Raw genomic sequence first — 20,024 nt, forward strand, 5'->3', positions numbered from 1 at the left:
GAGGTGCTCTATAACCAAAAGGAATAGTTAGGAGGACATAGGGTCTCCCTGGCGGATACCCGACTGCCCATAACTGTTGGCTTGCTTCTCCATTGATCACTATTGCGAAAGAGGGGGGTCTAACACATCTCATTATTCTGTTAGTTCAGGTCTTTTCAAAGCCAAATTAAATAGAGGAAAGTGTATTAATTTCAAGAAATCCCAATCAACCTTGTCATAGGCCTTGGCCAAGTCGATCCTAAAGATCACTCCTTTTCGTTTTACCCTTGCCATTGAGTCCACAATTTTGTGCACCAACATCACACTTTCTTATATGCCCTTTAAAAATGCTTGCTGGTTGAAATTGATGATACACTTTAATATATATATATATATATATAATCTATATTTTATAATATTTTATCCATATATATTATATATTATATGATATTTTTTATTATATATTTAATATATAATTTTATTAATACGTATATGATCATATTTATATATATAATATACATAATATTTATATTATATTTTATATAAATATGTAATTATATATAAAATATATTTATGCATGACTCACCCATGACTTTGACCGAGTTTTGTTAAAGCCCAATTAAACCAGTTTTTGACCTGGTGATTGGGTGATTCAAGCCCAATCAACCTGGCGAGTTTTTAAACCTTGGTATAACTTCTGTTTTGATGTGATGGTGGATCCATCATTCAATACCATGGACGTGATGCAATTTCTCAAGATATATATTTCAGTTGTAGAGAGAGTGAAAATATATATGTAGGATGGCGGCCCCCTCATTCAGCCATCTGCATTTAGCTTTTTTTTCATCTCCTAAATAATTTGAAGTTCATCCCTCAGGTGGAACTCTTTGGGGATACCAACATAATAACCATTATTGATGGATGTGTCGCATTCTGCAAACTCAGTCTGAACGACCCATATTCTTTCCGGTGTATCCCCCATGCCAGATTTGACAGTCAGTTCTATATTCAGATGAAAAAATCTAATACCGAAACAAAAACCAAATTCGACTAGACTAAATAATTAATCAGATGCATCAGATTCTGGTACACGTGGGATTCAGATTCAGATGTCATACTCTATACTGCAAATCCATACCCGATTATTAATCGGATGCCACTGAACCCGACCTAAACATATTATGATACTGCCAGATAACTAACCTGCATCCAAATCTGCTACATTCCTAAATGATGATCGGCACTTAAGCACCATCTTCCTAAACAAGTAGAGGGAAGTTTTGGACATGAATGCCTCAAAATAGAGAGATTGAAATTGGGATAGCAATTTGAGGAATAAAATAGAGATTGAAATTGGGAAAGCTGAGTGATCTTAATTTGCTTAGGAAGTCTATTTTAAGGGTCACACTTGAGACATGCACTTTGACAGTGATTAGTGAGTGGCAAAGGAGACCACTCTGACCTGACCATGACTCTATCACATTCTAGGAGCAACTTTATTAAACTAATTTGACCCCAAAGTACACATGCAGATCTAATGCTTTTTCATAGAAGTCAGAATTTAGAATTTAGTTTTACCACTTCAATGAACCAAAAATCACCTCAATTGAATATCAAAGTTGGTTGCATATGGTTGTTCTAAATCAAACCAACTCTTGTTTGGCTTCTAACTCACTCCATTCCCTCCTTTTTAATGTTTTTTATTAGATAATCCTAACCAAAGGCTCCAACAACTTGGAACTGCAATCTACACTACCATATTAACAATGATATAGTGGTCTCTCCAACCTAGCCACGCTGGCTCAACCTGCCGCGGTCTCTTTTCATGTCGGTGTAAAACTCTGAGGGCTTACCCTTTGACCCCAGGGAGTCGTCAAGCTTCGGCTTGCACAAGGGGTGACACCCATTGGATTTGAACTTAAACTGGACGTCTAACAGTCTAGGCCCCACCCCACTAAGCTAAACCCCTTGGGTCTAATGGTCTCTCCACTTGTTAGATGGTAATAAAACAAAAAGTGTCGCTATTACCACTCGACTCATCCTACCAAGTGTATATTTCTTTTTTGATTCAGTGTGAAACTACCACCGGTTTGTTTTGGACGTCCAGATATGGGTTGAAAATCATCATGTTGATTATAGACTTTTTGTTAAAAAAAAAAAAAAGCAAGCTGGGGTTGGGCACACCCCTACGAGTCTATTTCATTTCAAAAGCTATCACCTTGACCATAGACTCAAGTCAGTGGCCATAGTATAAAGCCTTAAGAGTACTGCCCCTGCAACCTGGATAGTTTTTCGCCTTGTGGCAAAAAGATGCACACCCCCAGGTATCTAACTCTTGTCCTCTGCTGGTTTGAAAATCTTAGGTTAACCCACTTAACTAAGTGTGAGGAGCCCTTGTTAACATCAGTTCTATATTAATATGCATGAGAGAGAAAAGAGAGGGAGACCACTAGAGAGAGAATTCTGAATCATAACTTAAAGAAGGTCCAATTAAGACTGAATTGATTAGGCTAGATAATGACTCAAACTCATACCCGAAATATTTTTCTTGTAGTTCAAAAGCATATCACTCTTCTTTTCACCAGAAATTCGAGGAACTTAAGCCATATTGAGGATCTCATAGATCCTCTCATAGGAGGACATTTCACACCAGATCTGGTCTTGATGGGCGTGTCTATATATCTCATCCATAGAGCCCTGCTATTCAAACAGATCCATAAAGTCTTGACTTTACCTTTATAATCAACATAAAATGACGTAACCATGTATATATTCTTCCCTCACTCTCGCATCTTTTTTCCTGTTTTTCAGTTCTATCATGTGTAGCTGGTCTTCACCCGGAGCCATCTTCCACGATTATAGAAATCATACTCTCTCCCTCTCTTTCTCAATTATTTTTAGGCAACTTCACGAATTAATTAATGATTATAGGTTATAGGGTTTCTTACATAGGTGGAAAAGCCTAAACAAACCAAGCAGCTCGGGGCTCATCGTTTGTGATCGATTCGTATAGCTGGTGAGCTGAGCTACGTGCAACTCATTTGGCTTAAACTATTTGAGCCTTTCGTATAGCTGGTGAGCTGAGCTACGTGCAACTCATTTAGCTTAAACTAGCTGAGCCTGAACACAGGGTCGGCTTGAGAGAGCTTATATACGAACCAAGCAGCTAGTGATTTGGCTTTGTTCTCTAGTCACGGACTTTGTTCGTGATCAATTTGTATAGCTGGCGATCAGCAGAGCCACAAGCAGCTTGTTTAGCTTAAACGAGCCGAGCTTGAACTCAAGGTGTTCAGCTCAGCTCAGCTCGACAGAGCTCATATATATATATATATATAGTAATGTTTAGGTGCTCCGGGTGCACTTACACCCATCTAGTTGAAATCACATATGCATGTTGCATATTCTCAATCAAGCTTCATAAATGTATTCAACATAGTTTATTTGATAACAAATGATGCCTGTTTTTTTAACATAAAATAAGATTTTTTAAAATAATTAAACCTTGGTATATTGTGGACCATTGATTTTTTAAGGTCTTAAAAATCAATACAAACATAATAATCACATGATCCAAAACTTGTTTTCTACTTAAAAATACATGTAGATCATATCTATAAGGTCTGTTTGACAAAAAAAAACTCACTAATTTTTCATTTATTAGGTGGGATTAGGTGCTCCAGTATATATATATATATATATATATATATATATATATATATATATATATATATATATATATATATATATATATATATATATATATATATATATATATATATATATATATATATATATAAAGTGGCTGATGCTAAATTTTGGATTTGGCAAATACCACCCTTTAGGCACACTTTGCTTGTCAGCTTTTGAAAATCTCTCAATACATGGACAGGGAGATGGAAGCAGAGACGGAAGCGGGGACCCAAGACCATGGCGGTTTCGATGGGGATGGGCTCCCTCCCAAGCAAACTTCATTCCTCTCCCTACCACTCCATCCAATGCCAGCCTTATCTCCCCACCAAACGTGTGCAACCACATTGCACCTGATCCTGACTCTCTTGGGCATGACCAATCACATTGATTAAGCCTTAATGATTACTCTGACTTAAATTTGATGCACTAACACACACTCGAGATTCAGTGGTTTGTCTACCACCGTGACAAGCATACACTGACCAAATGAAAAACCCCAAAACAGAAAATCCACACTTGTCTCTCTGTAAACATACCTTCTGCTCTATAAATTTATATGGGCCCACACTGCTCCTTCATTTCAACTAGCCACCACTACCACCTTCATCTTCATCTTGATCATTATGTCAACAGTCCATCAGGTCTTCCATGGAAACTACCAAACATGGATTTACCAACAACAAGCAGACCTCTACGAACTCCTCTCCACTGTAAACCCTAACGGCCCCGGCTGACGTCCAGACGACCAAACCCTAAGGGACTTTAATTATCACCAAGAACCTAGCCCACTACCATGACAACGCAGTCTCGAGGTCTCAGATGGCCAAAGTGCACTCCCCGGCTCCTTTTGCTCTAAAATAGAATAGCTCAATTGAGAATGCTCAACTCTGGATCGCCGGTTGCAGTCCGACTCAATATTTCCTGCTAGTTTACGTGATCTGTATCCACAAAGCCGAGATCGGGCTCGATGACCGAAGCAGGTTATATGCCCCCCCCCGAATAGGGCAGTTAGCTACATCTCATGTTCGGGGGGTCCCAAAGAGCACCACGTATGTAAGCATGTGCGTCTCGTATCCCCATGCTTGTCAACATTAATTAACGTTGGAGTTTGATGCGATTGCAAAGACTTAAGTACCCTCTCCTCCATTGGTGCAAAAAAAATGACGATTCTAGAAAAGGAGTGATTGTAAAGACTTAAGTGCCCCGAAGATGATTATTTAAGACTCGGTCTCTGCATTGCAGGATTATCCGAAAAAGAAATCTCTCTTCGAGGAGGCCATAAACATCAACCCTCTCACTCTCTCTCTCTCTTCTCTTTCTGCTTTTGTGCACATCCAGCAGAAGATCCTACATTGCTCCATCAAGCACCGACTGACCTGCACATTGACTGTTGTGGAGCCTGATTCAGAGTTTTTACCCTTACAGAAGGAGGGTTTGGGGGCTCCTCCCAGCGTGGGTAGCATCATTCAACTAAATGAGTTGTGGATCCTCATTCAGAGTTTTTACCCTTACAGGAGAGGGGTTTGGAGGCTCATCCCAACGTGGGTAGCATCATTCAACTTGAAGAGTTGTGGAGCCTGATTTAGAGTTTTTACCCTTACAGAAGGGGGGTCTGAGGGCTCCTCCCAGCGTGGGTAGCATCATTCAACTTGATGAGCTGTGGAGCTTGATTTAGAGTTTTTGCCCTTATAGAAGGAGGGTTTGAGGGCTCATCCCAGCATGGATAGCATCGTTCAACTTGATTCGTTGTGGAGCCTGATTTAGAGTTTTTGCCCTTACAGAAGGGCGGTTTGGGGGATCCTCCCACCGTGGGTAGCATCGTTCAACTTGATTAGTTGTGGAGCCTGATTTAGAGTTTTTGCCCTTACAGGAGAAGGTCCGGGGGCTCCCCCCCGGCACGAGTCCCGGGTGTCGTGGTCAAAAAATGCACAGGGTGTCGTGATGAGAAAGACATATGTTTGTTCCAAGCAAGGTTGAAAGAAATCAATGGAAAATCCAACAAGGAGCATGCCAGAATCAAGATGTGGATGTCAAGCGAGAATGGTGTTGTGCAACTCAAATAATACAGAATAATAAGAGTCTGGTTTTTAGTTAAAATGGAGAATAAAATGACAATAGAAATCGCTAAAAATTTACAGGAATAAACTAGACTCATTAACGAAGACACCACTTTTTATGAGTTTGGAATATGACCTCCGGTTAGGGAGATATGACCCTGACAAGTTGGTCATAATTCGGGTAGCGATTTACAGTGATTTTCTTACTGAATAACACTACAAATCGCTATAGTGATTTGTGGAAGACACTACAAATCGCTATAGTGAGATCCAACAACACTATAAATCGCTGTGGGGCTCGTTGGAGACCCAAAAATACTATAAATCACTATAATGATTTGCGGAAGACATTACAAATCGCTATAGCGATTTATAGTGTTTTTGGGTCTCCAACGAGCCCCACAGCGATTTATAGTGTTGTTGGATATCACTATAGTGATTTTTAGTGTCTTCTGCAAATCACTATAGCGATATGTAGTGTTATTTAGTAAGCAAATCGCTACCTGAATTAGGACCAACTTGTCAGAGTCATATCTCCCTAACCGGAGGTCATATTCCAAATCCGTAAAAAGTGATGTCTTCATTATTGAGTCTAGTTTATTTATGTAAATTTTCAGCATTTTCTATTGTCATTTCATTCCACATTTTAACTAAAAACTAGACCCCTATTATTTTGTGTTATTTGAGTTGCACAACACTACAAAAGTGTAGGCATTGGGAATGTACATGGAAGTACACTTGACTATGTTCCGGTAGAAGGAATGCAGTTTAATAATGAAGAAGCTGCATATAAATTTTACAATGATTATGCCTTAAAAGTTGGCTTCAGTGTGAGAAGGTTTTTTTGGTCAAAAAATACATAAGGTGTCGTGGTGAGAAAGACATGTTTGTTCCAAGCAAGGTTGAAAGAAATCAATGGGAAATCCAACAAGGAGCATGCTAGAATCAAGATGTGGATGTCAAGCGAGAATGTCAGCGGGACCCGCGCCGGAGGGAGCCCCCGGACCCCCCTCCTGTAAGGGCAAAAACTCTAAATCAGGCTCCACAACGAATCAAGTTGAACGATGCTACCCACGCTGGGAGGAGCCCCCAAACCCTCTTCCTATAAGGGCAAAAACTCTGAATTAAGCTCCACAACTCATCAAGTTGAATGATGCTACCCACGCTGGGAGGAACCCTGAGACCCCTCTTCTGTAAGGGTAAAAACTCTGAATCAGGCTCCACAACTCTTCAAGTTGAATGATGCTACCCACGTTGGGATGAGCCTCCAAACCCCTCTCCTGTAAGGGTAAAAACTCTGAATCAGGATCCACAACTCATTTAGTTGAATGATGCTACCCACGCTGGGAGGAGCCCCCAAACCCTCCTTCTGTAAGGGTAAAAACTCTGAATCAGGCTCCACAACAGTCAATGTGCAGGTCAGTCGGTGCTTGATGGAGCAATGTAGGATCTTCTGCTGGATGTGCACAAAAGCAGAAAGAGAAGAGAGAGAGAGAGTGAGAGGGTTGATGTTCATGGCCTCCTCGAAGAGAGATTTCTTTTTCGGATAATCCTGCAGTGCAGAGACCGAGTCTTAAATAATCATCTTCGGGGCACTTAAGTCTTTACAATCACTCCTTTTCTAGAATCGTTATTTTTTTTGGCACCAATGGAGGAGAGGGTACTTAAGTCTTTGCAATCACATCAAACTCCAATGCTAATTAATGCTGACAAACATGGGGATACGAGACGCACATGCTTAAATATGTGGTGCTTTTTGGGACCCCCGAGCATGAGATGCCCTGTTCGGGGGGGGGGGGGGAGACATATAACCTGCTTCGGCTTCCTAAATAGCTTTCGGTTCACTTTTAACTTGTCCCGCGCTTCTCGCTTCTAAAATTTTGAAAGTGCTGCACTTTTTGCTTTTGCTTTTTGTCCCGACTGAGTCTCACTCACTCAAACCAGCATGATACTAAGGCCACCAATCTAAAGAATTACAAGCCATCAACCCAATGTAAGGATTTAGGGCCTGCATACGAGGCATTTGAAGGTAAACCAAGGTTTTCATTGCAATGGAGTTGGGCATCTAGCAGCCCAATGCCTCATGTTTAGTTGGTTGGACATGAGAAGCATGAAAAAACAGATTCAAATACTACAAATGAGGATCAAGAATCAAAGCATGATAGTGAGTCCGTTATTTATGATTGCACGATTCTTTTGTGCAGACCCATATGCATCCTTTCCAACTCGTGAAGGATTATGCAGTTGTGGATCTAGAGTCGGATATAACTCCAACAAAAGGCAAGAAGAAGAAAAGGAGGAACATAAGGTGATTTAATATGATGGATCCAACAAGAGGGGATCCAATAGGATTCGTAGTTGCATTTTGAATTTGAGTTCTTTTATGTTTATTTGGGTATTCAGGTCTCACTCAAGATCCAACATAGGGTAGGGTTTCCTGTTTTACTATAAATAGTTGTTATGAGACTCTCCAGGAGGAGGTTGGATGATTAATTTGTTATTTTCTTGAATTTTATGTAATTTGATCGTATTTTTCCTTTTTTTTAATTTCGTGCATAAAAATAGTGTAATGTAGTTTTCTTGTAAATCGAGCCTCTTTAATTTGCATCAGAATGGAAGCATTTATTAAAAATCAAGGTTTCCTTGGATCAGGTTGTTTAGGACAAAGGAATTGAAGGAATCATGAAAATACTAAGAAAATCTATTTCAGTCAATTTCAAAAATTTTAAAAAACGCAACTAAGTTATTAGAGTTAAAAAACACACCTAAGTTATAAAAAATGTTAAAAACACACCCAAGTTATTAGAGAAGATAGATGTGGTGGGCAATAGCAGGGAAAGAAAAGAGGCATGGTGGAAGAAATGAGACCATGGCCGTTGATGGATAGCAAATCGTGAGAGAAGGGAGAAATGGTGATAGTGGTAGGAGAAGGCGAAAAAAGTAGGGATGGTTGGTGATAAAAAAATGGTGACAAAAAAAAAGAGGTGGTGGTGGGCAGCAGAAAAATAAAAAAAATGGGTGGTTAGTGGTGGTGGTAGTAGGAAAGAGGATAAGAGGTAGTGGTGATAGTAGAGGCCGCACAAAGGAGATTTAATGGGCTGTAGTAGTGGCAGAGAGGGAGAGAGAGTGGTGGTGGGTGGGTGGTGGGGACTCAACTTGAGTTTGTAATAACCAAGTTAAACGAACAAAAAACAGATATATGTTTAACAGAACATAAATTTAGGTGTGTTTTTAACATATTTAACACTGATAAGATAAGTATGAAAATTTCCCTTATAAAACTTTGTATCGGATTTCAGCCAATTTCTTTAAAATCTTTGTATCGGATTTCTTCAAAAAGGAGGAGATAATACTAAATCATTCTATGGAAGACTTCTTTTTTTTTTGGCTTCTAAACAAGAGAATTACTCCTAATTGTCTCAATATCCATTTCTCTAGGATTCTCTCCAAGCAATCTCCATCAATTCCTTGCAAATATCACATCCAAAACAGACCCTTCAGATCTCTTGGACGCTGCTCCCCTTCCCCCTTGCAAATAGACCATACCACTTCAAGGTGTTGCAAAAAGCAACATTTTTCTAACTTGTCATGCAAATGATAAGGTAGAAAAGAAATTAACTATATGGGATCTGATGCTCATCATCTTCTTTATCACCAACACATTATGAAGAGAAAGCGGTGTAGTTTTACAGTTCAATCCTTGCCTTCCATAAGAGATCGCATTCCTTGTCCAAAGTGGTCAAACAGTTGTGCTTGGATTGATGGAATTAGGTGGAACTTGAATTCATCAAAACAGAGAACAAAATATTGGCAGAACAGGATTCCAATTCCACCTAATTTCACCAATCCAAACATTCCCAGACAGATTCCATAGGACATATCACAGTTTCTTATATTTTAATAATAACATACTGTGTGTGTTAGTCCGCAGTTGGCAAAGTTTTTCAGTGTAGAGTTGATTTCAACAATCAACCATCGGTTCTTGTTGTGAACTAGCAGTGACCAAGAGAGAGAGAGAGATTTGCCATTGATCCATTATACTGTGACTGCGAGAGAGAGAGAGAGAGATGTGCCGTTGATCCATTATACTTACAAAACTTTCGCACATACACGACCAAGTTCACATGCATCAAAGAACTCCAAATCTGTCTATTTTTCTCTTTCCCTCTTCTGCTGCAGGCCAATGTGTGTGTTGGAAGATGCAAATCTTCAGTAGGGCATAGAAGAATATACAGAAGCTTTAAGTAGCCTGCTATGAAGAGTTCCCACAGTAACATATGAAGGAGAAAAATTCATCACATTGAGACACGCTTTGTCCTTTTCGTCTCAATCATTTTGAGTATAAGCTGGGTAGGTTAACCCCATTACAACACCTTAGGCGACTAGTTATTGAGTTTTGTTTAGTTAAAAAAAGAATCAAAAAATAGGAAAAAATAAAAGAAATCAAGGCCAACTTGCTGGCATGGCGAGACAGGTTAATCCGAGTAAATTAAAGAAGAAAACATGGTGACATGAAAGAAATACAGATTGTACAATGGCGGATTAAAGGCTTACAGGAGGTTATTCACAGACATGATTGCAACGCACAAAGCTAACTGGCTTCAACTGAAAGTATCTCGAGTTCTGCCCACCAAAGAGGAGAAAGCCTTTGGGTTGCGGCATCTGGTGAAATCTGTACGACTTCCCTCAATCTTGTGGTTATGTCCTTCATTGTAGGTCTCTGATTTGTGTCTGGATGAATGCACTGCTGAATGACCTCACAAATGATGTCTAGCTCATTGTTTTTGAAGGACTTCAATGTGGGGTCAATCATGTAACTGATGCTACGTTTATCATTCAAGTAATCAATCGCCTGAAAGCACATGAATCCAACAATAGGAAAATGTGAGAAACCAAAAGGCCAAAAATAGAAAAAGATACCAAAAAAGATACCAAATAGAAGGCAGAAGATCAAGAAAATGAAAACAAGAAAGGTGAAATTTTCAGTCATTAGTCATTAACAACATTAGAGATGATCAGTATTATCATGAGCTTCAATAATACAGATGGTAAAAAACTGACAACCAATTTTTGAAAGATCTGAAACGCTTTATCTTTTTTGAGATTGGTAGATTCCTTTGTGAATGTCTGATCAATGTCATGCAAGTTTAGGAAAAATGAAGTGCAGGAAAACAACATATGCTTTCAGACACATTACCCAGTTAACAAGAAGTCCTTGTTCTTCAGAATAAAAAAGCTTTCCAGAAATAATTTCCAAGAGAAGAACCCCGAAGTTGTAGACATTGCTCTCCAAATCTGAATAAGGCCAGTCAAGTTGATTCAAATCATCATCACCACATGGCGTTGCCTTCTCTGTTGTTTCCTTCCAATAGCTAAAATCCGCCAACTTGGGAACAGCAGAAAAGTAAATGATGAGATTCTGCTGCCAATAAAACTACAAAATGAATAACAAAAGCAAGAGTTATAACATACCTTAGCAGCAAAGTCATCCATTAAATAGACAGATTTTGAATGCAGATTAGGATGAGCTACTGGTGGGCTTAGATCATGGTGCATGTATTGTAGGCAATAAGCCACTCCCATGATAATCCTCATTCTTGCACTCCAGTCCAAGTGCTCAACTTCTTTAACTGAAAATTGGATAATCACAATGAATAAATAAAGCTTGATCAACTTCCGCTTTTGCCTCTAAGCAAGAGTGCAAAATCACAAACCCAACTCAAACAAGGACACCAAGTAAAATTCAACTTATGATATCTCAAGACAATGCAACTCATTCGAGCCCATAATTAAGTATCCCAATGAAAGCCATACTCACCATGCAAATGTTCAAAGAGGGTCCCATTTGGAGCATACTCAAAAACCATCATTCTAGTAAAAGGCTCATCCTCGATACAATAGCCAAGAAGATTGACAAAGTTCTTGTGGTTCAAGCGAGATAGTGTATCAATCTACATATGATGCAAAGCCAACATAAGTAACCAGTCATTGAAGAACTCAAGTTTTGATTTTTTATTAGCTTGATTGATCCAAACCTTTTTCCTGAAGTACAACTCAGAACAGTTTGACCACTCTTTGGAAGACATAGCTGTAGTTGATGATACTGCTATTTCAACTCCACTTGATAGTGTTCCTTTGAATATTGTGCAATCAGGCAAAGTACCGATGATATTGCTAAAGTCTTCACAAGCAATTTCTAGTTCTGGCCGATTGAGCTTAGGTGCTCCTGTCAATAGAAACCACATAAATGTTAGGGAAAAAGAAGTGAAATATTCCAATTAAAGGCCAAGATTAACAAAAACCTTTCTGCAGATAAATCATGGATCATGAGCTGAACATTGAGACAAATAAAGTCATAGCGTAATGAGTCAAATAGCAATTAGTCCATGAAGTCAATAAGTTCAATGTTTTCAGTTAAGAAAATTGATAATATGTTTGAACAAAAGGAAAGAAAACACACTGAATAAAGAAACGATTGAGATCCAAAACCAAAAATAGCAACATACTAAAAATGAATGTGCTAAAGTCTAACCAATAGTAGAGAAATATATACAATTTGTACAAAACTAATCAATAATAAGAAAAGTATAGATATAATAATAAATAACATAAAACATATAACAGGAAATATATTTTGTAAGACAAAAAAAGTGAATGAATAATCATTTTATTAGCAAAATCAATCTCTTTCATGTCAAGTCTCTCAAGCAAAAGATAAATCTAACATTTTAGACTTAACAATATAAACTTGATTATGTTTACAGATACCATTCAAAACCAGAAATATAAAAAGAAAGTGAGCACACAATATAATACATGACTATCGCCACACTGATCGAATTTCAAAACCAGGGACTCAGATCCGCTTATATATGAGAACTTCATTAACTGGACTTAAGTTCACCAAGTCCTCGAATACTGAACATAAGCAACTAGCAAATTTGTGCTTAAATAATTCACCTGTTACAAATGCCTTCTGTAATTGGCCGCTTAGTCCAGTCTTCCAAGGCCCAATTGTCGCCTCACCTCGACTTCGGCACATAAAAAGCAGTGCGATACTGACAAATAGAATAACAGCAGCACCAGGAAGTGCAACAGCTAAAATCCACATTCTTGTTGTTTGTTTTCTTTGTGGTTGACTGTATGATGGTGTGGAAGACTGGCCAGGCCCAGGCTCCTGTGTTGGAGTGCTAGGAGAAGCAGTAGAAGAGGGAGCAGGAGATGGTGACGAAGGTGGTGCAGGGGCAGGAGATGGTGACGAAGGTGGTGCAGCAGTTGAGCCAATGTTAGGAGGACCTTTTGCTTTACGCAAAGAATTTTGTGGTGGGGTAGAAGCTTCACGAGCAGAATTAGAAGCCCCATTCGTCACAACTAGAAGTTTGCGGTGGACAGAAATAAGCAGATGTTGTACATGCCGAGCTACATTTGATTCAATAAGACAAGAGTTCAGTTAATCTGAAGCCGAAGCTTATGATACATCAATCCTACATTCTTTTAGAGTGGGGACCCAAAAAGCATCAGTTTACTTACCTGGAAAGTCTTGAGACTTCTCATTGCCACTTGAGGAACTCTTTACAAGGCTGAAAGAAAAATTGCTAAAATGAGAATTTCCACTGAAAATAGCATGAATTAAAACAATACAAGAGATATGAATTCTTCTCACATACAGAGGTAACCATTTGAATTTTAGAAGTTTTCCTTTCAACTGGTTCATAAAAGGATTATTATCATTTAGCAGTTTCAAACTGGTGGGCATGCTACAAAAAACATCAGTTGAAAACTCAGACTTAACTCTCGCATGCAGCAAAATATTCAGCATGGCTGTAAAAGCAATAAAGCAACAAAAATTTCACAATTAAAAGCAAAAAAAAAAAAAATCATCAGTTTTTCCATAGAGAGTATATATCAACATAACATAAACTTATCACTTGTAAAGCCTTCACAAAATATTGATGAAGTACTAGGAACCTACAGTGGCAGGATTTTGCTAAGACAGAACATTACAGCACTAATGTTCACTGCTGAGATGAGTGCCACCATTATTATCAAATAACAATGATGGTTCAAAAGGAGACTATAAAAACTATCCATGTCAAAGGATGAAGTCATGAAACTCACATTTACTTCAATTTGAACAGAAGTAGACAAGAATATCTAGAGAAACTAATTGATTAGTAATTACAATGCCACTTTCCTTTACCTCATTCCAAGCTTTCTGCTCATGCAATGGATTCGATGTTGAGTATCATATGAAAGAGCTTGACCAACTTGTGCCTCTAAGAGCATGCAAAGCTTTACAGACTCTGGAATCAAGCCACCTTCAAAATCATTGTTGAAAGCCAGGCTACAATGCAAGGGATACAGGCAGTAATTCAAGTACGTCATAATAAAAAACGAAAGCATGGGCATTAGATATTAAGTTATAAAAGCAGACTTACAGGTGCTTCAGTGACAACATATTTCTGATTTCAGCAGGAATCTGACCACCCAGGTTATTATGCCTTAGGTCTAACAACTCTAGCTTTGTAAGCTCTCCTATCTCTTTAGGAATGCTGCCTGAGAAATTGTTTTTATAGAGGATGCTGCCAAAATGGAATCAGATGTAATTAAGTACATGTAAAAGGAAAGGAAGATCAGCACATGTACATATAACCCATATTCTCCTATCATGAGTTTCAAGTTTCAAAGGGTCATGACAGCCACAAGTATGGCATAACTAAAATCAACTTGTTCTACACTACATTAAATGCATGAAATACCTTAATGAATAAATATATTGAAAATGAAAGGCACTCTTTTAGTGAGAGTGAAATCTTCAAAGTGCCATAAATATCGAGTGATGGTAGCTGCTCACACGTTAGGTGCTAAAGAGTGTGCAAAATAGATTTTGCAGTTTTTTTTCATTTTATTTATAAATTCTGACCATACATATGTGATCTATGTACTAGATTTTATAGGGATCAGCTCTTAAAGCGTTTGATTCCAACACATACATGGGTGGGTTTTTATAAGATTCGAAAAATCAACAGTCTAAAATCTTTGTAAATTTTTAGGCTCCAGCAGAAACTGCATAAAAAGAACCGAAGAAGCTGAAAAACTCATTTAGCATCTAAGGTGTTTGCAGCTATCAATTTCTCTCTCTATATATAGAGTAATGGGTAGGTGCCAAAATGATACGTGCTAAATGATTTTTTTAGGGTTCTTTTGTTTTATTTTTAAATTCTGACCGTACAAATGTGATCTATGTACTTGACTTTATTGGGATCAGCTCTTAAAGTGTTTGATTCCGACACATGGGTGGGATTTTACAATGTTTAAAAAATCAATGGTCCAAAATCATTGTAAAATTTTTAGCCTCCAAATATCATTTTTCATCAAAAACACATGATCAGCACATGCACTTTAGCTTCTTTCTTTCAGCCACATGGGATCATGAAGAGACCGTGAAGATCACATCCCAGGAGCTTCTGTGTGCACATGTGCTTGACTGTTGCACACATGCACATCTACAGATTTCATACTCAAAACCAGCTTTCTGTGAAATAAACAAAAGTTATTTTAACGTACTAGTTCTCATCAGATCTCCTAGGCCTCTTCATTTCAATAGGAATATTCTAAATATCAAGTATATTTTGGTTTTTAAAAGTTCAACATAATATACACACTAAGAATTTCCCCTTTCTCATGTGTCTCATGAATTTTTTATGAAATGTTGAGTCTAGTTAAGTAGTAATTATTACTCAAATACATGTATGAAACAAAAGATTATTTAGATTTGAATGCAAACAAAAGCACTGTACTGAGCAAAAATAGACTAAAGTGGCTTCACGTGGTGTAGCAACCAGACAAGAAAATGAAAAAATCATCTCAACACCCAGTTGAATATTGTAGAGCGATGCTATAGAGAAATACATTCACATATGATGGAACACAAAAAGGCCACACATATCCAAAGCTTCTACTCATGTCTGTTTTCTCATATATAATTTTTAGTCATGTTTTCTCATGTACATGCTACAATATAAACATTACAAATTCCAACCCAACAATATTTACTTGATATTAAAGAAAGACACATGATAAGCAATGTGACAATTATGGTCAACAACATACAAGGATCACGAAAATGTATTTTAATGTGAACAATTGTTGATAAGAATAACTACAAAAGGGCATGATGGCTAGACAATGCACATGGAAAACAGTGACACACTTTAAATAAATCACCCAAGGAAAAAAAAAAAACATAATGAAGCGACATCAGATAAATAATATTTCTTTGGGAATAGAATATAAAACTTTAAAAGAAAAAAAAACTTACAGGGCTCTCATTTCCCTAAGTTTCCCAATCTCAGGTGCCAGGATTCCTCTTAAAGCGAACTCACTAAGATCCCTGCAAGAATTGATACAAAGTTGAGAATGCAGACCAAAGAAGTCAACAATGATCCGTAATGATTTCCCAGCTTATGTAGGAAATAGACTAATATTCTGAAGCAAATGAATAAGCTTCAAATCTCATGAGTGACAAAGTTTTGACACCAAGATCCTGCTAATAAAAGCAATACTGACAAATATGTAACAATAACATACATTTCTATTGTACAAAGTAGGTTGCAATCTGCAGACAAACAAAGGAAATTCCAAAAATTCTATATCATGTACAAGCTCCACAATATAGACACAGACAGAGATGAGATCCAAAATTCCCTATTGTTGTCAGTAACTTCATTAACATTCCTCATTTTAGATCTTCAAGCATTAAACTTTTGCATTCTTTCCATCTCCATGTCCAGTTAACAGCAAGTTGTGGTCAAAATGAATATACAATTATTCTTTTCCAATCTTCTGCATTCAAAGAAAGTCCTAAAAGCAGGAAAAAGAATTGCTCAGTATATTTTAAAATAATAAATTTATGGATGAATGATGATTGTTTCAGGGACAGAAAAAGCACTTTGTTTCATGTTCTGCTGTAGACCTAATGTCACTTTTTACTCTTCAAGAAAATTCAGTATATTTCAATGCCTAAACAAAGTGCAAACACTTAATCTAAAGAGCCAGCCATACTAATCCCCAGCTTTTTCATGATCCATGAATTCCCCCACAGAATCAACCAAGTGAGACTGTAAAGATGCAAAAGTTCATAGATAGATCAGCTCTTGGCAACTGGTGGCAAAGCCCAGATGGCAGATATTCCTCAAACAGCAAAGAGAAGGAAAAGGAACAGCAGGGACAAGGAAAATAATCAGTCTTTTCCTTTTTTCAGTTTTTGACTACAACTTAAGTCTGGTCTCACACTCTAAGGCGTCGCGATGACTTTCTCTGTCCCTCATAATCATGATGAGAGAATTACACACACACACACACATGCGGTGCATACGCGCACACACAGACATGCACGCATTAAAAAATAATGTTGTGGTGTAAGTTAGATTTTGTAACAAATACCAGCTATGTTTTGAAAATATCATTATTTTATCACATTTTCAAAAGCCAATAGAATGCCAAAAAAAATGTAATATTTTCATAATATCAACTATATTGAAAATGTCATGCTTTATTGTGAAGATAAAGTACTTTTAAAATATTTTGCTTAGATTATTTATAAGTTTTATATTTTTACAATTTTCATATTTCATATTTTATATATGTTGGCATTTTCCAGAAAAAAACAGATTTCTCATCGTGAGATTTTCCCAAGAACGACATTCATGACCACAGTTCTGACTTTTTCAAGGCATCAGAATACCAGACCAACTGCAGGAATCAAAACAAGTTCACTAAAAGAAGGATGAGTTTCCCAACAAATACATAAATGACATGATGGATCAGGAAAGAAAGGCCCACTAGTTACTGATTCTTAGAAATCTGCAAGGATTGAAAACAAAGAGAAGCAGGAAAGGGTTGCAACGACTTACAACTTCTGCACTTTATCATCACGGCAATGAACTCCGGACCACATACAGGGGCTATCATCATTGGGGCTCCAATTAGAGAGGGAACCATAAGGGTCTGAATCCACTCTTGCACGAAACTCCAACAAAGCCACACCTGACTTTTAAACAAGCCATTATTACCAATCTTCAAAGAGAACAACTCCAAGAATGAAGAAGCCAAGATAAGCAGCGAAAAATAAAAGATAAATTCAACAAGACAAGCTTTTGCTAAAAGAATATAAAAGGGAGAAAAAATTATGCAATTTCCATACCTTCGGGATTAAGTGAGAAGCATACTTCGATCTTGAGGTGAAAAGTCAAGACCGCAAGAAAGACCCAACGCAGTGGAAACCCAAAGAGGTTCCATTGACTGCCCATTTCTCAATGGGGCAAATGCACTAATTGCTAATCTGAGTGGAGTTTCCAGTTTGCCAGGTTTTCATAGATGAAGCCCTTCTGATTTAACACTTAAACCAGTTGAAGAAAATGTGTAACCTCCTTATGTTGCACACAGAAAAATCAACCAACAAATTAAATAGTTGCCTGCATTCAAAATATGAAATTTATGTTATACCAAACCAGTGATCACTTTTATTTTTTCTATAAGAACAGGCAAGTTTTTACCTTTCTATACCAAATTGAGAAGCCCAGCAAGTCCAAAAGAGGGAACTACAGAAAACGTATGATTTTAGCTATAGAACAACTTCACCCCTCTGATAACTCTTGCAGACTTCAAGTGACTGGATTGTAATTCGCTGTAAAGAAACAATAGAAACATCCAATGAGAAATTGGAGGGTGAAAAAAGCAACAAAAAGAGTTCAAGTAGATTCATCCATCAAGGATTCACACAGATAAATTAAGAACTAAAATTGTATTCATTCTTCACATGGTTTATCACATGACTACAAGCATAGCCAACTAATAATTGTGCAGTCCTTGAAATCGAGATGAATCAAACACAAGTTCAACAATTTAAACTGATATTCAATATGGAGCATAATAAGTTGGAGGAAAATTCTTTGACAAAATAAATCTGACTCTACAAAAGAAAATTCAACAAAAAAAACTGAGAATTTATGCTTATTGCATACATTTGTTGTGCCACAAAATAAAAGATTAAATGAAAGTCAATGAATTACTAAGCTGATTTGTATATGTCCACAAAAGAATCAAAAGAATACAAAAGAAGAAGAAACAAACTTGATCTTGAGAAGGAAACTTCCTTTGCAAGTGATCCTCTTAAAAGTATGGCAGAAAAGGAGAAGTAAAAAGGAAAAAATCTAAAGAAGAATAAATGAGATAACTGCAAAAAAAAGTATCACAAAAAGATAAAATTTTCCCTAAAAAGTTTTTTTTTTTAAATGAATATATATAAATTAAAAGGAAAATAACAAATCACAGAATTTCAATACGCATAAACCACAGTTTGAAAATGATAAAAGCAGAAAATTGCTGCATTTTCACATCACTCTGCCCTAAATCAGCACAACTCTATTCATCGAAAAGGAAAATAAATTAAACGAAAACAAATTAAATAAGAGAACATGCACACAAATTTTCAAATATATACTTGAACTTACAGTCAGCAATCAAGTAGGAAATGAAGCAGAAAAAATATAATTACAAGAAATACGTGTTGTATATAAAACGAAAATAGCCAAAAAATTTAAATTATCAAAAAACGATCAGAAACATATTCTCACGTAATAACATCACTTCAACGGATCAAAAAAATAAAAGAAGAGAAGCATTCATTATGACATGATAGCTATTATGGTAAAAATTTGATTTTTTAATGCTTAACGACGCAACTGAAGATCAAAAACATGATGATCGCAGCAATAATTGATAACATTAAATTAAAAATAAAGAAGAAAATACAGAGAGAGCCTCATAATGCAGAATTGATCATCTCTAAGGATCGAAGCAAGAACTGGCTATCGATGATCATCAAACAGATTACTTACGGATCAGTACAAAATCATCAAAATCAAACTCCGCTTTCAACCGAAATTGAAAACGTATAGCGCGACGATGATCATCACAACGACGGAAACGATGATGAATAAAAAAATGAAACAAAGAGAGAGAGAGAGAGAGTCCTTACCGAAACACCGAACCAGAGAAGAGAAGAAGCAAAAGTAGGCGGAGAGAGAGAGAGAGAGAGAGAGAGAGAGAGAGAGAGAGAGAGAGAGAGAGAGAGAGAGAGAGAGAGAGTCCTTACCGAAACACCGAACCAGAGAAGAGAAGAAGCAAAAGTAGGCGGAGAGAGAGAGAGAGAGAGAGAGAGAGAGAGAGAGACTTCGTGGAAGGAGGAAGGGGGAAGGAAAACGGGGGGAGTTGACGACCTGTAAAATGTCTGTC

At 37.3% G+C, this 20,024-nt stretch overlaps 1 protein-coding gene across 2 annotated transcripts; it reads right to left on the reverse strand.

Annotated features, from left to right (window-relative positions):
* Positions 1-10,044: 10,044 nt before the first annotated feature.
* Positions 10,045-19,823, reverse strand: LOC149819808 (protein MALE DISCOVERER 2-like). Of its 2 annotated transcripts, XM_089983940.1 has the most exons (15): positions 19,768-19,823; positions 18,284-18,414; positions 17,932-18,202; positions 17,642-17,774; positions 16,048-16,119; positions 14,165-14,308; positions 13,927-14,070; positions 13,394-13,483; positions 13,257-13,306; positions 12,687-13,145; positions 11,762-11,952; positions 11,545-11,677; positions 11,199-11,356; positions 10,924-11,112; positions 10,045-10,578 (listed from the first exon to the last, which is right to left on the reverse strand). In XM_089983940.1, the coding sequence occupies exons 3-15, from the start codon at positions 18,035-18,037 to the stop codon at positions 10,318-10,320; spliced, it is 2,130 nt and encodes a 709-aa protein (XP_089840066.1). In that variant the 5' UTR covers positions 18,038-18,202; positions 18,284-18,414; positions 19,768-19,823; the 3' UTR covers positions 10,045-10,317. The 2 variants fall into 2 exon arrangements, with proteins under 2 accessions (XP_089840066.1, XP_089840067.1); XM_089983941.1 differs by lacking the exon at positions 13,394-13,483.
* Positions 19,824-20,024: the final 201 nt, after the last annotated feature.

This window comes from Nuphar pumila, chromosome 12, assembly GCF_984573655.1.
Source record: "Nuphar pumila chromosome 12, dmNupPumi1.hap1.1, whole genome shotgun sequence".
NCBI lineage: Eukaryota > Viridiplantae > Streptophyta > Magnoliopsida > Nymphaeales > Nymphaeaceae > Nuphar > Nuphar pumila.